General features: G+C 62.0%; 1 protein-coding gene across 1 annotated transcript in view; it reads left to right on the top strand.

The window, feature by feature from the left end:
• The first annotated feature begins 5,515 nt into the window (after positions 1-5,515).
• The window catches only part of LOC140429967 (uncharacterized), a 63,934-nt gene continuing 49,061 nt past the window's right edge, over positions 5,516-20,388 (top strand). Inside the window, exons 1-4 of the mRNA XM_072517554.1 lie at positions 5,516-5,660; positions 6,503-6,593; positions 9,393-9,647; positions 10,805-10,844. Coding sequence (XP_072373655.1) covers positions 5,549-5,660; positions 6,503-6,593; positions 9,393-9,647; positions 10,805-10,844 — 498 coding nt within the window. The 5' untranslated portion in view covers positions 5,516-5,548. The remainder of the gene's footprint in view (positions 5,661-6,502; positions 6,594-9,392; positions 9,648-10,804; positions 10,845-20,388) is intronic.

Here is a 20,388-nt window from a genome sequence, read left to right as displayed (position 1 = left end):
CTCTCCCGTTTCCCTCTCCTGTCTCTCTCTCTCCCGTTTCCCTCTCCTGTCTCTCTCTCTCTCCCGTTTCCCCCTCCTGTCTCTCTCTCTCTCCCGTTTCCCCCTCCTGTCTCTCTCTCTCTCCCGTTTCCCCCTCCTGTCTCTCTCTCTCCCGTTTCCCTCTCCTGTCTCTCTCTCTCCCGTTTCCCTCTCCTGTCTCTCTCTCTCCCGTTTCCCCCTCCTGTCTCTCTCTCTCTCCCGTTTCCCCCTCCTGTCTCCAGCTCTCCCGTTTCCCTCTCCTGTCTCTCTCTCTCCCGTTTCCCTCTCCTGTCTCTCTCTCTCCCGTTTCCCTCTCCTGTCTCTCTCTCTCCCGTTTCCCTCTCCTGTCTCTCTCTCTCCCGTTTCCCTCTCCTGTCTCTCTCTCTCCCGTTTCCCTCTCCTGTCTCTCTCTCTCCCGTTTCTCTCTCCTGTCTCTCTCTCTCCCGTTTCCCTCTCCTGTCTCTCTTTCTCTCCCGTTTCCCCCTCCTGTCTCCAGATCTCCCGTTTACCTCTCCTGTCTCTGACTCTCCCGTTTCCCTCTCCTGTCTGTCCCCCGTTTCCCTCTCCTGTCTCTGACTCTCCCGTTTCCCTCTCCTGTCTCTATCTCTCCCGTTTCCCTCTCCTGTGTCTCTCTCTCCCGTTTCCCTCTCCTGTCTCTCTCTCTCCCGTTTCCCTCTCCTGTCTCTGACTCTCCCGTTTCCCTCTCCTGTCTCTGACTCTCCCGTTTCCCTCTCCTGTCTCTCTCTCTCCCGTTTCCCTCTCCTGTCTCTCTCTCTCACGTTTCCCTCTCCTGTCTCTCTCTCTCCCGTTTCCCTCTCCTGTCTCTCTCTCTCCCGTTTCCCTCTCCTGTCTCTCTCCCGTTTACCCCTCCTGTCTCCAGCTCTCCCGTTTACCTCTCCTGTCTCTGACTCTCCCGTTTCCCTCTCCTGTCTCTCTCCCGTTTCCCCCTCCTGTCTCCAGCTCTCCCGTTTCCCTCTCCTGTCTCTGACTCTCCCGTTTCCCTCTCCTGTCTCTCTCTCTCCCGTTTCCCTCTCCTGTCTCTGACTCTCCCCTTTCCCTCTACTGTCTCTCTCTCTCCCGTTTCCCTCTCCTGTCTCTCTCCCGTTTCCCTCTCCTGTCTCTCTCTCTCTCCCGTTTCCCTCTCCTGTCTCTATCTCTCCCGTTTCCCTCTCCTGTCTCTGACTGTCCCGTTTCCCTCTCCTGTCTCTGACTCTCCCGTTTCCCTCTCCTGTCTCTCTCTCTCCCGTTTCCCTCTCCTGTCTCTCTCTCTCTCCCGCTTCCCTCTCCTGTCTCTGACTCTCCCGTTTCCCTCTCCTGTCTCTCTCTCCCGTTTCCCTCTCCTGTCTCTCTCTCTCTCCCGTTTCCCTCTCCTGTCTCTCTCTCTCTCCCGTTTCCCTCTCCTGTCTCTGACTCTCCCGTTTCCCTCTCCTGTCTCTGACTCTCCCGTTTCCCTCTCCTGTGTCTCTCTCTCCCGTTTCCCTCTCCTGTCTCTCTCTCTCCCGTTTCCCTCTCCTGTCTCTCTCTCTCCCGTTTCCCTCTCCTGTCTCTGACTCTCCCCTTTCCCTCTCCTGTCTCTGACTCTCCCCTTTCCCTCTCCTGTCTCTCTCTCTCCCGTTTCCCTCTCCTGTCTCTCTCTCTCCCGTTTCCCTCTCCTGTCTCTCTCTCTCCCGTTTCCCCCTCCTGTCTCTCTCTCTCCCGTTTCCCTCTCCTGTCTCTGATTCTCCCGTTTCCCTCTCCTGTCTCTTTCTCTCCCGTTTCCCTCTCCTCTCTCTCTCTCTCCCGTTTCCCTCTCCTGTCTCTCTCTCTCTCTCTCCCGTTTCCCTCTCCTGTCTCTCTCTCTCCCGTTTCCCTCTCCTGTCTCTCTCTCTCCCGTTTCCCTCTCCTGTCTCTCTCTCTCCCGGTTCACTCTCCTGTCTCTGACTCTCCCGTTTCCCTCTCCTGTCTCTCTCTCCCGTTTCCCTCTCCTGTCTCTGACTCTCCCGTTTCCCTCTCCTGTCTCTGACTCTCCCGTTTCCCTCTCCTGTCTCTGACTCTCCCGTTTACCTCTCCTGTCTCTGACTCTCCCGTTTCCCTCTCCTGTCTCTCTCTCTCCCGGTTCACTCTCCTGTCTCTGACTCTCCCGTTTCCCTCTCCTGTCTCTATCTCTCCCGTTTCCCTCTCCTGTCTCTGACTCTCCCGTTTCCCTCTCCTGTCTCTGACTCTCCCGTTTCCCTCTCCTGTCTCTCTCTCTCCCGTTTCCCTCTCCTGTCTCTATCTCTCCCGTTACCCTCTCCTGTCTCTGACTCTCCCGTTTCCCTCTCCTGTCTCTGACTCTCCCGTTTCCCTCTCCTGTCTGACTCTCCCGTTTCCCTCTTCTGTCTCTGACTCTCCCGTTTCCCTCTCCTGTCTCTCTCTCTCTCCCGTTTCCCTCTCCTGTCTCTCTCTCTCTCCCGTTTCCCTCTCCTGTCTCTATCTCTCCCAACTCCCTCTCCTGTCTCTCTCTCTCCCGTTTCCCTCTCCTGTCTCTCTCTCTCCCGTTTCCCCCTCCTGTCTCTGACTCTCCCGTTTCCCTCTCCTGTCTCTCTCTCTCCCGTTTCCCTCTCCTGTCTCTCTCTCTCCCGTTTCCCTCTCCTGTCTCTCTCTCTCCCGTTTCCCCCTCCTGTCTCCAGCTCTCCCGTTTCCCTCTCCTGTCTCTCTCTCTCCCGTTTCCCTCTCCTGTCTCTCTCTCTCCCGTTTCCCTCTCCTGTCTCTCTCTCTCCCGTTTCCCCCTCCTGTCTCTCTCTCTCTCCCGTTTCCCCCTCCTGTCTCCAGCTCTCCCGTTTCCCTCTCCTGTCTCTCTCTCTCCCGTTTCCCTCTCCTGTCTCTCTCTCTCCCGTTTCCCTCTCCTGTCTCTCTCTCTCCCGTTTCCCTCTCCTGTCTCTCTCTCTCCCGTTTCCCTCTCCTGTCTCTCTCTCTCTCCCGTTTCCCCCTCCTGTCTCCAGATCTCCCGTTTACCTCTCCTGTCTCTGACTCTCCCGTTTCCCTGTCTCTGACTCTCCCGTTTCCCTCTCCTGTCTCTATCTCTCCCGTTTCCCTCTCCTGTGTCTCTCTCTCTCCCGTTTCCCTCTCCTGTCTCTCTCTCTCCCGTTTCCCTCTCCTGTCTCTGACTCTCCCGTTTCCCTCTCCTGTCTCTGACTCTCCCGTTTCCCTCTCCTGTCTCTCTCTCTCCCGTTTCCCTCTCCTGTCTCTATCTCTCCCGTTTCCCTCTCCTGTGTCTCTCTCTCCCGTTTCCCTCTCCTGTCTCTCTCTCTCCCGTTTCCCTCTCCTGTCTCTGACTCTCCCGTTTCCCTCTCCTGTCTCTATCTCTCCCGTTTCCCCCTCCTGTCTCTCTCTCTCCCGTTTCCCTCTCCTGTCTCTCTCTCCCGTTTCCCTCTCCTGTCTCTCTCTCTCCCGTTTCCCTCTCCTGTCTCTCTCCCGTTTCCCCCTCCTCTCTCCAGCTCTCCCGTTTACCTCTCCTGTCTCTGACTCTCCCGTTTCCCTCTCCTGTCTCTCTCCCGTTTCCCCCTCCTGTCTCTCTCCCGTTTCCCTCTCCTGTCTCTCTCTCTCCCGTTTCCCTCTCCTGTCTCTATCTCTCCCAACTCCCTCTCCTGTCTCTATCTCTCCCAACTCCCTCTCCTGTCTCTCTCTCTCCCGTTTCCCCCTCCTGTCTCTCTCTCTCCCGTTTCCCTCTCCTGTCTCTATCTCTCCCAACTCCCTCTCCTGTCTCTATCTCTCCCAACTCCCTCTCCTGTCTCTCTCTCTCCCGTTTCCCTCTCCTGTCTCTCTCTCTCCCGTTTCCCTCTCCTGTCTCTCTCTCTCTCCCGTTTCCCTCTCCTGTCTCTCTCTCTCCCGTTTCCCTCTCCTGTCTCTCTCTCTCTCCCGTTTCCCTCTCCTGTCTCTCTCTCTCCCGTTTCCCTCTCCTGTCTCTCTCTCTCTCCCGTTTCCCCCTCCTGTCTCTCTCTCTCTCCCGTTTCCCCCTCCTGTCTCCAGCTCTCCCGTTTCCCTCTCCTGTCTCTCTCTCTCCCGTTTCCCTCTCCTGTCTCTCTCTCTCCCGTTTCCCTCTCCTGTCTCTCTCTCTCCCGTTTCCCCCTCCTGTCTCTCTCTCTCTCCCGTTTCCCCCTCCTGTCTCCAGCTCTCCCGTTTCCCTCTCCTGTCTCTCTCTCTCCCGTTTCCCTCTCCTGTCTCTCTCTCTCCCGTTTCCCTCTCCTGTCTCTCTCTCTCCCGTTTCCCTCTCCTGTCTCTCTCTCTCCCGTTTCCCTCTCCTGTCTCTCTCTCTCCCGTTTCCCTCTCCTGTCTCTCTCTCTCCCGTTTCCCTCTCCTGTCTCTCTCTCTCCCGTTTCCCTCTCCTGTCTCTCTTTCTCTCCCGTTTCCCCCTCCTGTCTCCAGATCTCCCGTTTACCTCTCCTGTCTCTGACTCTCCCGTTTCCCTCTCCTGTCTCTCTCTCTCCCGTTTCCCTCTCCTGTCTCTGACTCTCCCCTTTCCCTCTACTGTCTCTCTCTCTCCCGTTTCCCTCTCCTGTCTCTCTCCCGTTTCCCTCTCCTGTGTCTCTCTCTCCCGTTTCCCTCTCCTGTCTCTCTCTCTCCCGTTTCCCTCTCCTGTCTCTGACTGTCCCGTTTCCCTCTCCTGTCTCTGACTCTCCCGTTTCCCTCTCCTGTCTCTCTCTCTCCCGTTTCCCTCTCCTGTCTCTCTCTCTCTCCCGCTTCCCTCTCCTGTCTCTGACTCTCCCGTTTCCCTCTCCTGTCTCTCTCTCCCGTTTCCCTCTCCTGTGTCTCTCTCTCCCGTTTCCCTCTCCTGTCTCTCTCTCTCTCCCGTTTCCCTCTCCTGTCTCTGACTCTCCCGTTTCCCTCTCCTGTCTCTCTCTCTCCCCTTTCCCTCTACTGTCTCTCTCTCTCCCGTTTCCCTCTCCTGTCTCTCTCCCGTTTCCCTCTCCTGTGTCTCTCTCTCCCGTTTCCCTCTCCTGTCTCTCTCTCTCCCGTTTCCCTCTCCTGTCTCTCTCTCTCCCGTTTCCCTCTCCTGTCTATCTCTCCCGTTTCCCTCTCCTGTCTCTGACTCTCCCGTTTCCCTCTCCTGTCTCTCTCTCTCCCGTTTCCCTCTCCTGTCTCTCTCTCTCTCCCGCTTCCCTCTCCTGTCTCTGACTCTCCCGTTTCCCTCTCCTGTCTCTCTCTCCCGTTTCCCTCTCCTGTGTCTCTCTCTCCCGTTTCCCTCTCCTGTCTCTCTCTCTCTCCCGTTTCCCTCTCCTGTCTCTGACTCTCCCGTTTCCCTCTCCTGTCTCTGACTCCCCCGTTTCCCTCTCCTGTGTCTCTCTCTCCCCGTTTCCCTCTCCTGTCTCTATCTCTCCCGTTTCCCTCTCCTGTCTCTGACTCTCCCGTTTCCCTCTCCTGTGTCTCTCTCTCCCGTTTCCCTCTCCTGTGTCTCTCTCTCTCGTTTCCCTCTCCTGTCTCTCTCTCTCCCGTTTCCCTCTCCTGTCTCTGACTCTCGCTGCCATTTCCCTGTAGGCTAGCACAACAGTACCAAGAGCAGAGCTGGGTGGCCATGTCAGATCTGGAAAAGGACCTGCAGCAGATGGAGGCTCGGTACGAGGAGGAGTTTGGTGAAGGTTCAGGCAATCTGGAGGAAGGTCACGAGCTGAATGGGACAGGAGAAGGTAAAGGCAATAAAATGCCCCCTGCCCCCGGGACAAGCCCCCCCTGCCCCCGGGACAAGCCCCCCCTGCCCCCGGGACAAGCCCCCCCTGCCCCCGGGACAAGCCCCCCCTGCCCCCGGGACAAGCCCCCCCTGCCCCCGGGACAAGCCCCCCCTGCCCCCGGGACAAGCCCCCCTGCCCCCGGGACAAGCCCCCCTGCCCTCGGGTGGCCCCCCCCCTGCCCTCGGGTGGCCACCCCCCTGCCCTCGGGGGGGGCGGGGGCGCCTCGGTCCCCTGCCACACCCGTGGTTGCGCAGCATCAGTTTCTTCCCTCTATCTTCAAACCTCCAAATTGATCCGTGTCATACTCGGGATCTCGCTGCACCACCTGCCTCGCTCCCGCCCGCCTGCACCCCGCTCTGTGATTCTGTGTGGGAGTAAGGTCTGTGGCTCAGATGGTTAAAGCCCCTGTCTAGTAAACCGGTGGCCCCAAGTTCGAATCTCAGTGTTGGCTTCATATCTTACGGTGGCACAGTGGTTAGCACTGTTGCTTCACAGCTCCAGGGTCCCAGGTTCGATTCCCGGCTTGGGTCACTGTCTGTGTGGAGTCTGCACGTTCTCCTCGTGTGTGCGTGGGTTTCCTCCGGGTGCTCCGGTTTCCTCCCACAAGTCCCGAAAGACGTGCTGTTAGGTGAATTGGACATTCTGAATTCTCCCTCTGTGTACCCGAACAGGCGCCGGAATGTGGTGACTAGGGGCTTTTCACAGTAACTTCATTACAGTGTTAATGTAAGCCTACTTGTGACAATAATTAAGATTATTATTAATATCTGTCCTGTTATTCACACCGTTGTTTGTTCCAGGCTCGCTCACTGACACAACTAAGGGTGATATTGAATTATCTGATGAGCTATTCTGCCCAGCTTGTGAGAAAATCTTCCAAAGCGTGAAATCGTAAGTGTATCCACATTGTCTGCCCCCTGTCCCTGGCAATGTACGGGTTTTGGGGAATGATGTCCCAAGGAGGAGGCGGGTCGGGTCGAAGGGTTTGCACCGGTGTGCGAGGGAGGTGTGAGCAGTGTACTGGGGCTGGGTTAGGCAGCGGTGTGCGAGGGAGTGTGAGCAGTGGACCGGGGCTGGATTAGGCAGCGGTGTGCGGGGGAGGTGTGGGTGGTGTGCGAGGGAGGTGTGAGCAGTGTACCGGGGCTGGGGTTAGGCAGCGGTGTGCGAGGGAGGTGTGAGCAGTGTACCGGGGCTGGGGTTAGACAGCGGTGTGCGGGGGAGGTGTGAGCAGTGGACCGGGGCTGGGTTAGGCAGCGGTGTGCGAGGGAGGTGTGAGCAGTGTACCGGCGCTGGGTGAGGCAGTGGTGTACGAGGGAGGTGTGAGCAGTGTCCCTGGCCGGGGCTAGGCAGCGGTGTGCGAGGGAGGTGCGAGCAGTGTACTGGGGCTGGGTTAGGCAGCGGTGTGCGAGGGAGGTGTGAGCAGTGGACCGGGGCTGGGTTAGGCAGCGGTGTGCGAGGGAGGTGTGAGCAGTGTACCGGGGCTGGGGTTAGACAGCGATGTGCGAGGGAGGTGTGAGCAGTGGACCGGGGCTGGGTTAGGCACCGGTGTGCGAGGGAGGTGTGAGCAGTGTACCGGGGCTGGGGTTAGACAGCGGTGTGCGAGGGAGGTGTGAGCAGTGGACCGGGGCTGGGTTAGGCAGCAGTGTGCGAGGGAGGTGTGAGCAGTGTACCGGGGCTGGGGTTAGACAGCGGTGTGCGAGGGAGGTGTGAGCAGTGGACCGGGGCTGGGTTAGGCAGTGGTGTGCGAGGGAGGTGTGAGCAGTGGACCGGGGCTGGGTTAGACAGCGGTGTGCGAGGGAGGTGTGAGCAGTGGACCGGGTCTGGTTTAGGCAGCGGTGTGCGAGGGAGGTGTGAGCAGTGGACCGGGGCTGGGTTAGGCAGCGGTGTGCGAGGGAGGTGTGAGCAGTGGACCGGGGCTGGGGTTAGACAGCGGTGTGCGAGGGAGGTGTGAGCAGTGTACCGGGGCTGGGTTAGGCAGCGGTGTGCGAGGGAGGTGTGAGCAGTGTCCCTGGCCGGGGCTAGGCAGCGGTGTGCGAGGGAGGTGCGAGCAGTGTACCGGGGCTGGGTTAGGCAGCGGTGTGCGAGGGAGGTGTGAGCAGTGGACCGGGGCTGGGTTAGGCAGCGGTGTGCGAGGGAGGTGTGAGCAGTGTACCGGGGCTGGGGTTAGACAGCGGTGTGCGAGGGAGGTGTGAGCAGTGGACCGGGGCTGGGTTAGGCACCGGTGTGCGAGGGAGGTGTGAGCAGTGTACCGGGGCTGGGGTTAGACAGCGGTGTGCGAGGGAGGTGTGAGCAGTGGACCGGGGCTGGGTTAGGCAGCAGTGTGCGAGGGAGGTGTGAGCAGTGTACCGGGGCTGGGGTTAGACAGCGATGTGCGAGGGAGGTGTGAGCAGTGGACCGGGGCTGGGTTAGGCAGTGGTGTGCGAGGGAGGTGTGAGCAGTGGACCGGGGCTGGGTTAGACAGCGGTGTGCGAGGGAGGTGTGAGCAGTGGACCGGGTCTGGTTTAGGCAGCGGTGTGCGAGGGAGGTGTGAGCAGTGGACCGGGGCTGGGTTAGGCAGCGGTGTGCGAGGGAGGTGTGAGCCGTGGACCGGGGCTGGGGTTAGACAGCGGTGTGCGAGGGAGGTGTGAGCAGTGTACCGGGGCTGGGTTAGGCAGCGGTGTGCGAGGGAGGTGTGAGCAGTGGTGTGCGGGGGAGGTGTGGGCAGTGTACCGGGGCTGGGTTAGGCAGCGGTGTGCGAGGGAGGTGTGCGCGGTGTGCGAGGGAGGTGTGAGCAGTGTACCGGGGCTGGGGTTAGGCAGTGGTGTGCGAGGGAGTGTGAGCAGTGGACCGGGGCTGGGTTAGGCAGTGGTGTGCGAGGGAGGTGTGAGCAGTGGACCGGGGCTGGGTTAGGCAGCGGGTGCGAGGGAGGTGTGAGCAGCGGACCGGGGCTGGGTTAGGCAGTGGTGTGCGAGGGAGTGTGAGCAGTGGACCGGGGCTGGGTTAGGCAGTGGTGTGCGAGGGAGGTGTGAGCAGTGGACCGGGGCTGGGTTAGGCAGCGGTGTGCGAGGGAGGTGTGAGCAGTGTACCGGGGCTGGGTTAGGCAGCGGTGAGCGAGGGAGGTGTGAGCAGTGGACCGGGGCTGGGTTAGGCAGCGGTGTGCGAGGGAGGTGTGAGCAGTGTACCGGGGCTGGGTTAGGCAGCGGTGTGCGAGGGAGTGTGAGCAGTGGACCGGGGCTGGGTTAGGCAGCGGTGTGCGAGGGAGGTGTGAGCAGTGTACCGGGGCTGGGTTAGGCAGCGGTGTGCGAGGGAGGTGTGAGCAGTGTACCGGCGCTGGGTGAGGCAGTGGTGTACGAGGGAGGTGTGAGCAGTGGACCGGGGCTGGGTTAGGCAGCGGTGTGCGAGGGAGGTGTGAGCAGTGTACCGGGGCTGGGTTAGGCAGCGGTGTGCGAGGGAGGTGTGAGCAGTGTACCGGGGCTGGGTTAGGCAGCGGTGTGCGAGGGAGGTGTGAGCAGTGTACCGGGGCTGGGTTAGGCAGCGGTGTGCGAGGGAGGTGTGGGCAGTGGACCGGGGCTGGGTTAGGCAGCGGTGTGCGAGGGAGGTGTGAGCAGTGTACCGGGGCTGGGTTAGGCAGCGGTGTGCGAGGGAGGTGTGGGCAGTGGACCGGGTATTGATGCCCTTCTTTCCTGTAACCGGCCTCCTGTCTATGTGCAGTATGAAGAACCACAAAAAGTCCAAGAAACACCGGGAGTTGGTGGCATTATTACGGCAGCAGCTGGAGGCTGAGGAAGAGGAGCTGTGTGAATGGTCAGGAGAGGGTCGAGGCGACGAGGAGGATTTGCCGGAGGGCCGAGGCGGAGAGGATGGATCGCCAGGCGCCGAGGAGGACTCGCCGGAGGGGCGAGGCGGCGAGGAGGATTCGCCGGAGGGTGGAAGTGGCGAGGAGGGATCGCCAGAGGCGGCTCTGAGGTAATTATGGAAACAAAAGCAAATGCTCCGGATGCCGAAATCTGAAATAAACACCAAAATTGGAAGTAATTCTCAGCAGGTCCAACAGCCTCTGTGGAGAGAGAAACCGAGTTAGCATTTCAGCTCTAACCTCAGTCATCTCCAACTCCTTGCCCCACTCCCGATGGCATCTTTCCTGCAACAGTTTTATATCCTCCATTCTCACCATCCATGGCTCAAAGCTGAAACAATAATTTATTTAAGTCCTCTCAATTTGGAACTCTTTAAATTTAAATTTGGTACACTAAATTTGAATTTGGAACACTAAATTTGAATTTGGTACACCGTAAATTTGAATTTGGTCCATTGTAAATTTGAATTTGGTGCATTGTAAATTTGAATTTTGTTCACTATAAATTTGAATTTGGTCCATTGTAAATTTTAATTTGGTTCATTGTAAATTTTAATTTGGTACACTAAATTTGAATTTGCTACACTGAATTTGAATTTGGTACAGTAAATTTAAATTTTGAACTCTGTAAATTTGAATTTGGAACACTAAATTTGAATTTAAATTTGGTGCACTATAACTTTGAATTTGGTATACTGTAAATTTTAATTTGGTCCATTGTAAATTTGAATTTGGTTCACTGTAAATTTGAATTTGGTCCACTAAATTTTAAATTTGGTTCACTGTACATTAGAATTTGGTCCATTGTAAATATTAATTTGGTTCACTGTAAATTTGAATTTGGTACTGTAAATTTCAATTTGGTACACTGAAAATTTGAATTTGGTACACTAAATTTGAATTTAAATTTCGAACTCTGAAAATTTGAATTTGGCACACTAAATTTAATTAAAGTATCAGAATAGGACAGCTTTGAGTGAGAGAGAAATATTTAACTAGCTGGTTAAATCAGCTGCTTAATCGCATTAATCTTTGGAATCTCATTTAAAGGGTCTGTTTAGCTCAGTGGGCTAGACAGCTGGTTTGTGATGCAGAACAAGGCCAGCAGCGTGGGTTCAATTCCCGTACCAGCTGAGAATCGGATTCTCCCTGTATACCCGAACAGGCGCCGGAATGTGGCGACTAGGAGGCTTTTCAACAGTAACTTCATACTTGTGAAAATAAATTATTATTATTATTTTTATTGATTTTAATAATCTGCTTCTAGAGTCTCCAAGAAACAGAAGAGGAGGAAGCAACGAGCGGAGGTAAGAAATGCAGTGAAAGCAGAGGGCTCCAGTTAAACCTGCCTCCCCACCCCCTCCCCCATACCCACCACACACCCCGCCTCTCCATCCCCCGCCTCCCCATCCCCCCGCCTCCCCGTCCCCCCGCCAACCCCGCGCGCCCCATCCCCCCCCGCCTCCCTGTCCCCCGCCTCCCCTGTCCCCCGCCGCCCCGTCCCCCCGCCACCCCCAATTCCCCCCCGCCACCCCCATTCCCCTGCCACCCCCGTCCCCTCGCCTCCCCGTCCCCCCGCCTCCCCGTCCCCCCGCGGCCCCACCCCCCCCCGGCTCCCCATCCCCCCGCCGCCCCATCCCCCCGCCACCCCATTCCCCCCCGCCACCCCATCACCCTGCCACCCCGTCCCCCCATCCCCCCGTCCCCCCCGCCACCCCGTCCCCCGGCCCCCACGCCTCCACGTCCCCCATCCCCCCACCACCCCATCCCCCCCGCCTCCCCATCCTCCCCGCCTCCCCATCCCTCACGCCTCCCCGTCCCCCATCCCCCCCCCGCCTCCCCGTCCCCCATCCCCCCCGCCTCCCCGTCCCCCATCCCCCCCCGCCTCCCCCGCCCCCCATCCCCCCTGCCTCCCCGTCCCCCACCCCCCCGCCTCCCCGTCCCCCATCCCCCCCGCCTCCCCGTCCCCATCCCCCCCTCCCCCATCCCCGCCTCCCCATCCCCCCCGCCTCCCCATCCCCGCCTCCCCATCCCCGCCTCCCCATCCCCGCCTCCCCATCCCCGCCTCCCCATCCCCGCCTCCCCATCCCCGCCTCCCCATCCCCGCCTCCCCATCCCCGCCTCCCCATCCCCGCCTCCCCATCCCCGCCTCCCATCCCCGCCTCCCCATCCCCGCCTCCCCATCCCCCGCCTCCCCCATCCCCGCCCTCCCCATCCCCGCCCATCCCCATCCCCGCCTCCCCATCCCCGCCTCCCCATCCCCGCCTCCCCATCCCCGCCTCCCCATCCCCCGCCTCCCATTCCCCCCCGCCTCCCCAATTCCCCCGCCCTCCCCATTCCCCCGCCTCCCATTCCCCCCGCCTCCCCATCTTCCCCCGCCTCCCCATTCCCCCCGCCTCCCCATCCCCCCGCCTCCCCCCATCCCCCCCGCCTCCCCATCCCACCCCGCCTCCCCATCCCCCCCGCCTCCCCATCCCCCCCCGCCTCCCCATCCCCCCCCGCCTCCCCATCCCCCCCGCCTCCCCATCCCCCCCCGCCTCCCCATCCCCCCCGCCTCCCCCATCCCCCCCGCCTCCCCAATCCCCCCCGCCTCCCCATCCCCCCGTCTCCCATCGCCCCCGCCACCCCATCGCCCCGCCACCCCATCGCCCGCCTCCCATCGCCCCGCCTCCCATCGCCCGCCTCCCCATCGCCCCCGCCTCCCCATCCCCCCGCCTCCCCATCGCCCCGCCTCCCCATCCCCCCGCCTCCCCATCCCCCCGCCTCCCCATCCCCCCGCCTCCCCATCCCCCCGCCACCCCATCCCCCCGCCACCCCATCGCCCCGCCACCCCATCGCCCCGCCTCCCCATCCCCCCGCCTCCCCATCCCCCCGCCTCCCCATCCCCCCGCCTCCCCATCGCCCCGCCTCCCCATCCCCCCGCCTCCCCATCCCCCCGCCTCCCCATCCCCCCGCCACCCCCATCGCCCCCGCCACCCCCATCGCCCCGCCACCCCATCGCCCCGCCACCCCATCGCCCCGCCACCCCATCGCCCCGCCACCCCATCGCCCCGCCACCCCCATCGCCCCGCCACCCCATCGCCCCGCCACCCCCATCGCCCCGCCACCCCCATCGCCCCGCCACCACCATCGCCCCGCCACCCCATCGCCCCCGCCACCCCATCGCCCCGCCCACCCCATCGCCCCGCCACCCATCGCCCCGCCACCCCATCGCCCCGCCACCCCATCGCCCCGCACCCCTCGCCCAGCCCCGCCACCCCATCGCCCCGCCACCCCATCCCGCCCAGCCCCCACCCCATCGCCCCCCCACCCCATCGCCCCCCCACCCCATCGCCCCCCCACCCCATCGCCCCCCCCACCCCCATCGCCCCCCCACCCATCGCCCCCCACCCCATCGCCCCCCCACCCCATCGCCCCCCCACCCCATCGCCCCCCCACCCCATCGCCCCCCACCCCAATCGCCCCCCACCCCATCGCCCCCCCACCCCCATCGCCCCCCCACCCATCGCCCCCCACCCCATCGCCCCCCCACCCATCGCCCCCCCCACCCCATCGCCCCCCCCACCCCATCGCCCCCCCACCCCATCGCCCCCCCACCCCATCGCCCCCCCACCCCATCGCCCCCCCACCCCATCGCCCCCCCACCCCATCGCCCCCCCACCCCATCGCCCCCCCACCCCATCGCCCCCCCACCCATCGCCCCCCCACCCATCGCCCCCCCACCCCCATCGCCCCCCCACCCATCGCCCCCCCCACCCCATCCCCCCCCCACCCCATCCCCCCCCCACCCCCATCCCCCCCCACCCCATCCCCCCCCACCCCATCCCCCCCCACCCCATCCCCCCCCACCCCATCCCCCCACCCATCCCCCCCCACCCCATCCCCCCCCACCCCATCCCCCCCCACCCCATCCCCCCCCACCCCATCCCCCCCACCCCATCCCCCCCCACCCCATCCCCCCCCCACCCCATCCCCCCCCCACTCCATCCCCCCCCCCACTCCATCCCCCCCCACTCCATCCCCCCCCCACTCCATCCCCCCCCCACTCATCCCCCCCCCACTCCATCCCCCCCCCACTCCATCCCCCCCCACTCCATCCCCCCCACTCCATCCCCCCCCACTCCATCCCCCCACTCCATCCCCCCACTCCATCCCCCCCCACTCCATCCCCCCCCCCCCCACTCCATCCCCCCCTCACTCCATCCCCCCCCACTCCATCCCCCCCCCCACTCCATCCGCCCCCCCACTCCATCGCCCCCGCCACCCCCCCGCCTCTCCCCCCCGCCTCTCCCCCCCCCGCCTCCCCATCCCCCCGCCTCCCCATCCCCCCCGCCTCCCCATCCCCCCGTCTCCCCATCCCCCCGTCTCCCCATCCCCCCGTCTCCCCATCCCCCCGCCTCCCCATCCCCCCGCCTCCCCATCCCCCCGCCTCCCCATCCCCCCGCCTCCCCATCCCCCCCGCCTCCCCATCCCCCCGCCTCCCCCTCCCCCCCGCCTCCCCATCCCCCCGCCTCCCCATCCCCCCGCCTCCCCATCCCCCCGCCTCCCCCATCCCCCCGCCTCCCCCATCCCCCCGCCTCCCATCCCCCGCCTCCCCATCCCCCGCCTCCCCATCCCCCCGCCTCCCCATCCCCCCGCCTCCCCATCCCCCCGCCTCCCCATCCCCCCGCCTCCCCATCCCCCCGCCTCCCCATCCCCCCGCCTCCCCATCCCCCCGCCTCCCCATCCCCCCGCCTCCCCATTCCCCCCGCCTCCCCATCCCCCCGCCTCCCCATCCCCCCCGCCTCCCCATCCCCCCGCCTCCCCATCCCCCCGCCTCCCCATCCCCCCGCCTCCCCATCCCCCCCGCCTCCCCATCCCCCCGCCTCCCCATCCCCCCGCCTCCCCATCTCCCCCCGCCTCCCCATCCCCCCCGCCACTTCGCCTCCCCATCCCCCCGCCACTTCGCCTCCCCCATCCCCCCGCCACACTTCGCCTCCCCATCCCCCCGCCACTTCGCCTCCCCCATCCCCCCCGCCACTTCGCCCCCTCCCCCCCGCTCCCCATCCCCGCCGCCTCCCCATCCCCCCGCCACTTCGCCTCCCCATCCCCCCGCCAACTTCGCCTCCCCATCCCCCCCGCCACTTCGCCTCCCCATCCCCCCGCCACTTCGCCTCCCCATCCCCCCGCCACTTCGCCTCCCCATCCCGCCTGCCACTTCGCCTCCCATCCCCCCGCCACTTCGCCTCCCATCCCCCCGCCACTTCGCCTCCCCATCCCCCCGCCACTTCGCCTCCCCATCCCCCCCGCCACTTCGCCTCCCCATCCCCCCGCCACTTCGCCTCCCCATCCCCCCGCCACTTCGCCTCCCCATCCCCCCGCCACTTCGCCTCCCCATCCCCCCGCCACTTCGCCTCCCCATCCCCCCCGCCACTTCGCCTCCCATCCCCCCGCCACTTCGCCTCCCCATCCCCCCGCCACTTCGCCTCCCCATCCCCCCGCCACTTCGCCTCCCCATCCCCCCGCCACTTCGCCTCCCCATCCCCCCGCCACTTCGCCTCCCCATCCCCCCGCCACTTCGCCTCCCCATCCCCCCGCCACTTCGCCTCCCCATCCCCCCGCCACTTCGCCTCCCCCATCCCCCCGCCACTTCGCCTCCCCATCCCCCCGCCACTTCGCCTCCCCATCCCCCCGCCACTTCGCCTCCCCATCCCCCCGCCACTTCGCCTCCCCATCCCCCCGCCACTTCGCCTCCCCATCCCCCCGCCACTTCGCCTCCCCATCCCCCCGCCACTTCGCCTCCCCATCCCCCCGCCACTTCGCCTCCCCATCCCCCCGCCACTTCGCCTCCCCATCCCCCCCGCCACTTCGCCTCCCCATCCCCCCGCCACTTCGCCTCCCCATCCCCCCGCCACTTCGCCTCCCCATCCCCCCCCCCACTTCGCCTCCCCATCCCCCCGCCACTATATCCCCCCCGCCTCCCCATCCCCCCGCCTCCCCATCCCCCCACCACCCAGGAACTGTGACGGAGTATGTGGAGAGAGGATGGAACGAGGAAACTGAGACACAGTCTGTGGGGAGAGGATAGAGCGAGGAACTGAGACAGAGTCTGTGGAGAGAGGACAGAGCGAGGGAACTGAAACAGAGTCTGTGGGGAGAGGACAGAGCGAGGAACTGAGACAGAGTCTGTGGAGAGAGGACAGAGCGAGGAACTGAAACAGAGTCTGTGGGGAGAGGACAGAGCGAGGAACTGAGACAGAGTCTGTGGAGAGAGGGACAGAGCGAGGAACTGAGACAGAGTCTGTGGAGAGAGGGACAGAGCGAGGAACTGAGACAGAGTCTGTGGAGAGAGGACAGAGCGAGGAACTGAGACAGAGTCTGCGGAGAGAGGACAGAGCGAGGAACTGAGACAGAGTCTGCGGAGAGAGGACAGAGCGAGGAACTGAGACAGTCTGTGGAGAGAGGGACAGAGCGAGGAACTGAGACAGAGTCTGTGGAGAGAGGACAGAGCGAGGAACTGAGACAGAGTCTGTGGAGAGAGGATGGAACGAGGAACTGAGACAGAGTCTGCGGAGAGAGGGACAGAGCGAGGAACTGAGACAGAGTCTGCGGAGAGAGGACAGAGCGAGGAACTGAGACAGAGTCTGCGGAGAGAGGACAGAGCGAGGAACTGAGACAGAGTCTGCGGAGAGAGGACAGAGCGAGGAACTGAGACAGTCTGTGGAGAGAGGGACAGAGCGAGGAACTGAGACAGAGTCTGTGGAGAGAGGACAGAGCGAGGAACTGAGACAGTCTGTGGAGAGAGGGACAGAGCGAGGAACTGAGACAGAGTCTGTGGAGATAGGGACAGTGCGAGGAACTGAGACAGTCTGTGGAGAGAGGACAGAGCGAGGAACTGAGACAGAGTCTGTGGAGAAAGGGACAGAGCGAGGAACTGAGACAGAGTCTGCGGAGAGAGGACAGAGCGAGTAACTGAGACAGAGTCTGTGGGGAGAGGGACAGAGCGAGGAACTGAGACAGTGTCTGTGGGGAGAGGGACAGAGCGAGGAACTGAGACAGAGTCTGTGCGGAGAGGGACAGAGCAAGGAACTGAGACAGAGTCTGTGGAGAGAGGACAGAGCGAGGAACTGAGACAGAGTCTGTGGAGAGAGGGACAGAGCGAGGAACTGAGACAGAGTCTGCGGAGAGAGGACAGAGCGAGGAACTGAGACAGAGTCTGTGGAGAGAGGACACAGCGAGGAACTGAGACAGAGTCTGTGGAGAGAGGACAGAGCGAGGAACTGAAACAGAGTCTGTGGGGAGAGGATAGAGCGAGGAACTGCGACAGAGTCTGTGGAGAGAGGACAGAGCGACGATCTGAAACAGAGTCTGTGGGGAGAGGACAGAGCGAGGAACTGAGACAGAGTCTGTGGAGAGAGGGACAGAGCGAGGAACTGAGACAGAGTCTGTGGAGAGAGGGACAGAGCGAGGAACTGAGACAGAGTCTATGGAGAGAGGATGGAACGAGGAACTGAGACAGAGTCTGCGGAGAGAGGGACAGAGCGAGGAACTGAGACAGAGTCTGTGGAGAGAGGGACAGAGCGAGGAACTGAGACAGAGTCTACGGAGAGTGGACAGAGCGAGGAACTTAGACAGAGTCTGTGGAGAGAGGGATAGAGCGAGGAACTGAGACAGAGTCTGCGGAGAGAGGGACAGAGCGAGGAACTGAGACCGAGTCTGTGGAGAGAGGGACAGAGCGAGGAACTGAGACAGAGTCTGCGGAGAAAGGGACAGAGCGAGGAACTGAGACACAGTCTGTGGAGAGAGGGACAGAGCGAGGAACTGAGACAGTGTCTGTGGAGAGAGGGACAGAGCGAGGAACTGAGACAGTCTGTGGAGAAAGGACAGAGCGAGGTACTGAGACAGAGTCTGTGGAGAGAGGGACAGAGTGAGGAACTGAGACAGAGTCTGCGGAGAGAGGGACAGAGCGAGGAACTGAGACAGAGTCTGTGGAGAGAGGACAGAGCGAGGAACTGAGACAGAGTCTGTGGAGAGAGGGACAGAGCGAGGAACTGAGACAGAGTCTGTGGAGAGAGGGACAGAGCGAGGAACTGAAACAGAGTCTGCGGAGAGAGGACAGAGCGAGGAACTGAGACTGAGTCTGCGGAGAAAGGGACAGAGCGAGGAACTGAGACAGAGGCTGCGGAGAGAGGACAGAGCGAGGAACTGAGACGGAGTCTGTGGAGAGAGGGACAGAGCGAGGAACTGAGACAGATTCTGTGGAGAGAGGACAGAGCGAGGAACTGAGACAGAGAGGACAGAGCGAGGAACTGAGACGGAGTCTGTGGAGAGAGGGACAGAGCGAGGAACTGAGACAGAGGCTGCGGAGAGAGGACAGAGCGAGGAACTGAGACGGAGTCTGTGGAGAGAGGGACAGAGCGAGGAACTGAGACAGAGTCTGTGGAGAGAGGACAGAGCGAGGAACTGAGACAGAGAGGACAGAGCGAGGAACTGAGACGGAGTCTGTGGAGAGAGGGACAGAGCGAGGAACTGAAACAGAGTCTGTGGTGAGAGGACAGAGCGAGGAACTGAGACAGAGTGTGTGGGGAGAGGACAGAGCGAGGAACTGAGACAGAGTCTGTGGAGAGAGGACAGAGCGAGGAACTGAGACAGAGTCTGTGGAGAGAGGGACAGAGCGAGGAACTGAGACGGAGTCTGTGGAGAGAGGGACAGAGCGAGGAACTGAGACAGAGTCTGCGGAGAGAGGGACAGAGCGAGGAACTGAGACAGAGACTGCGGAGAGAGGACAGAGCGAGGAACTGAGACAGAGTCTGCGGAGAGAGGACAGAGCGAGGAACTGAGACAGAGTCTGCGGAGAAAGGGACAGAGCGAGGAACTGAGACAGAGTCTGTGGAGAGAGGGACAGAGCGAGGAACTGAGACAGAGTCTGTGGAGAGAGGGACAGAGCGAGGAACTGAAACAGAGTCTGCGGAGAGAGGACAGAGCGAGGAACTGAGACAGAGTCTGCGGAGAAAGGGACAGAGCGAGGAACTGAGACAGAGGCTGCGGAGAGAGGACAGAGCGAGGAACTGAGACGGAGTCTGTGGAGAGAGGGACAGAGCGAGGAACTGAGACAGAGTCTGTGGAGAGAGGACAGAGCGAGGAACTGAGACAGAGAGGACAGAGCGAGGAACTGAGACGGAGTCTGTGGAGAGAGGGACAGAGCGAGGAACTGAAACAGAGTCTGTGGTGAGAGGACAGAGCGAGGAACTGAGACAGAGTCTGTGAAGAGAGGACAGAGCGAGGAACTGAGACAGAGTCTGCGGAGAGAGGACAGAGCGAGGAACTGAGACAGAGTCTGTGGGGAGAGGATAGAGCGAGGAACTGAGACAGAGTCTGCGGAGAAAGGACAGAGCGAGGAACTGAGACAGAGACTGTGGAGAGAGGGACAGAGCGAGGAACTGAGACAGTCTGTGGAGAGAGGACAGAGCGAGGAACCTAGACAGAGTCTGTGGAGAGAGGGACAGAGCGAGGAACTGAGACAGAGTCTGTGGAGAGAGGACAGAGCGAGGAACCTAGACAGAGTCTGTGGAGAGAGGGACAGAGCGAGGAACTGAGACAGAGACTGCGGAGAGAGGACAGAGCGAGGAACTGAGACGGAGTCTGTGGAGAGAGGACAGAGCGAGGAACTGAGACAGAGTCTGTGGAGAGAGGACAGAGCGAGGAACTGAGGCAGAGTCTGCGGAGAGAGGACAGAGCGAGGAACTGAGACGGAGCCTGTGGAGAGAGGACAGAGCGAGGAACTGAGACAGTCTGTGGAGAGAGGGACATGGCGAGGAACTGAGACAGAGTCTGCGGAGAGAGGAACAGAGCGAGGAACTGAGACAGAGTCTGCGGAGAGAGGACAGAGCGAAGAACTGAGACACAGTCTGTGGAGAAAGGGACAGAGCGAGGAACTGAGACAGAGTCTGTGGAGAGAGGGACAGAGCGAGGAACTGAGACACAGTCTGTGGAGAGAGGACAGAGCGAGGAACTGAGACAGAGTCTGCGGAGAAAGGACAGAGCGAGGAACTGAGACAGAGTCTGTGGAGAGAGGACAGAGCGAGGAACTGAGACAGAGTCTGTGGAGAGAGGGACAGAGCGAGGAACTGAGACAGAGTCTGCGGAGAAAGGGACAGAGCGAGGAACTGAGACAGAGTCTGTGGAGAGAGGGACAGAGCGAGGAACTGAGACAGAGTCTGTGGAGAGAGGGACAGAGCGAGGAACTGAAACAGAGTCTGCGGAGAGAGGACAGAGCGAGGAACTGAGACAGAGGCTGCGGAGAGAGGACAGAGCGAGGAACTGAGACGGAGTCTGTGGAGAGAGGGACAGAGCGAGGAACTGAGACAGAGTCTGTGGAGAGAGGACAGAGCGAGGAACTGAGACAGAGAGGACAGAGCGAGGAACTGAGACGGAGTCTGTGGTGAGAGGGACAGAGCGAGAAACTGAAACAGAGTCTGTGGTGAGAGGACAGAGCGAGGAACTGAGACAGAGTGTGTGGGGAGAGGATAGAGCGAGGAACTGAGACAGAGTCTGTGGAGAGAGGGACAGAGCGAGGAACTGAGACAGAGTCTGCGGAGATAGGACACAGCGAGGAACTGAGACAGAGTCTGCGGAGAGAGAACAGAGCGAGGAACTGAGACAGAGTCTGTGGGGAGAGGGACAGAGCGAGGAACTGAGACAGAGTCTGTGAAGAGAGGACAGAGCGAGGAACTGAGACAGAGTCTGCGGAGAGAGGACAGAGCGAGGAACTGAGACAGAGTCTGTGAAGAGAGGACAGAGCGAGGAACTGAGACAGAGTCTGTGGAGAGAGGGACAGAGCGAGGAACTGAGACAGAGTCTGTGAAGAGAGGA

The sequence above is a fragment of the Scyliorhinus torazame genome, chromosome 9 (genome assembly GCF_047496885.1).
Source record: "Scyliorhinus torazame isolate Kashiwa2021f chromosome 9, sScyTor2.1, whole genome shotgun sequence".
NCBI lineage: Eukaryota > Metazoa > Chordata > Chondrichthyes > Carcharhiniformes > Scyliorhinidae > Scyliorhinus > Scyliorhinus torazame.
This window is presented reverse-complemented; position numbering and strand designations above follow the sequence as displayed.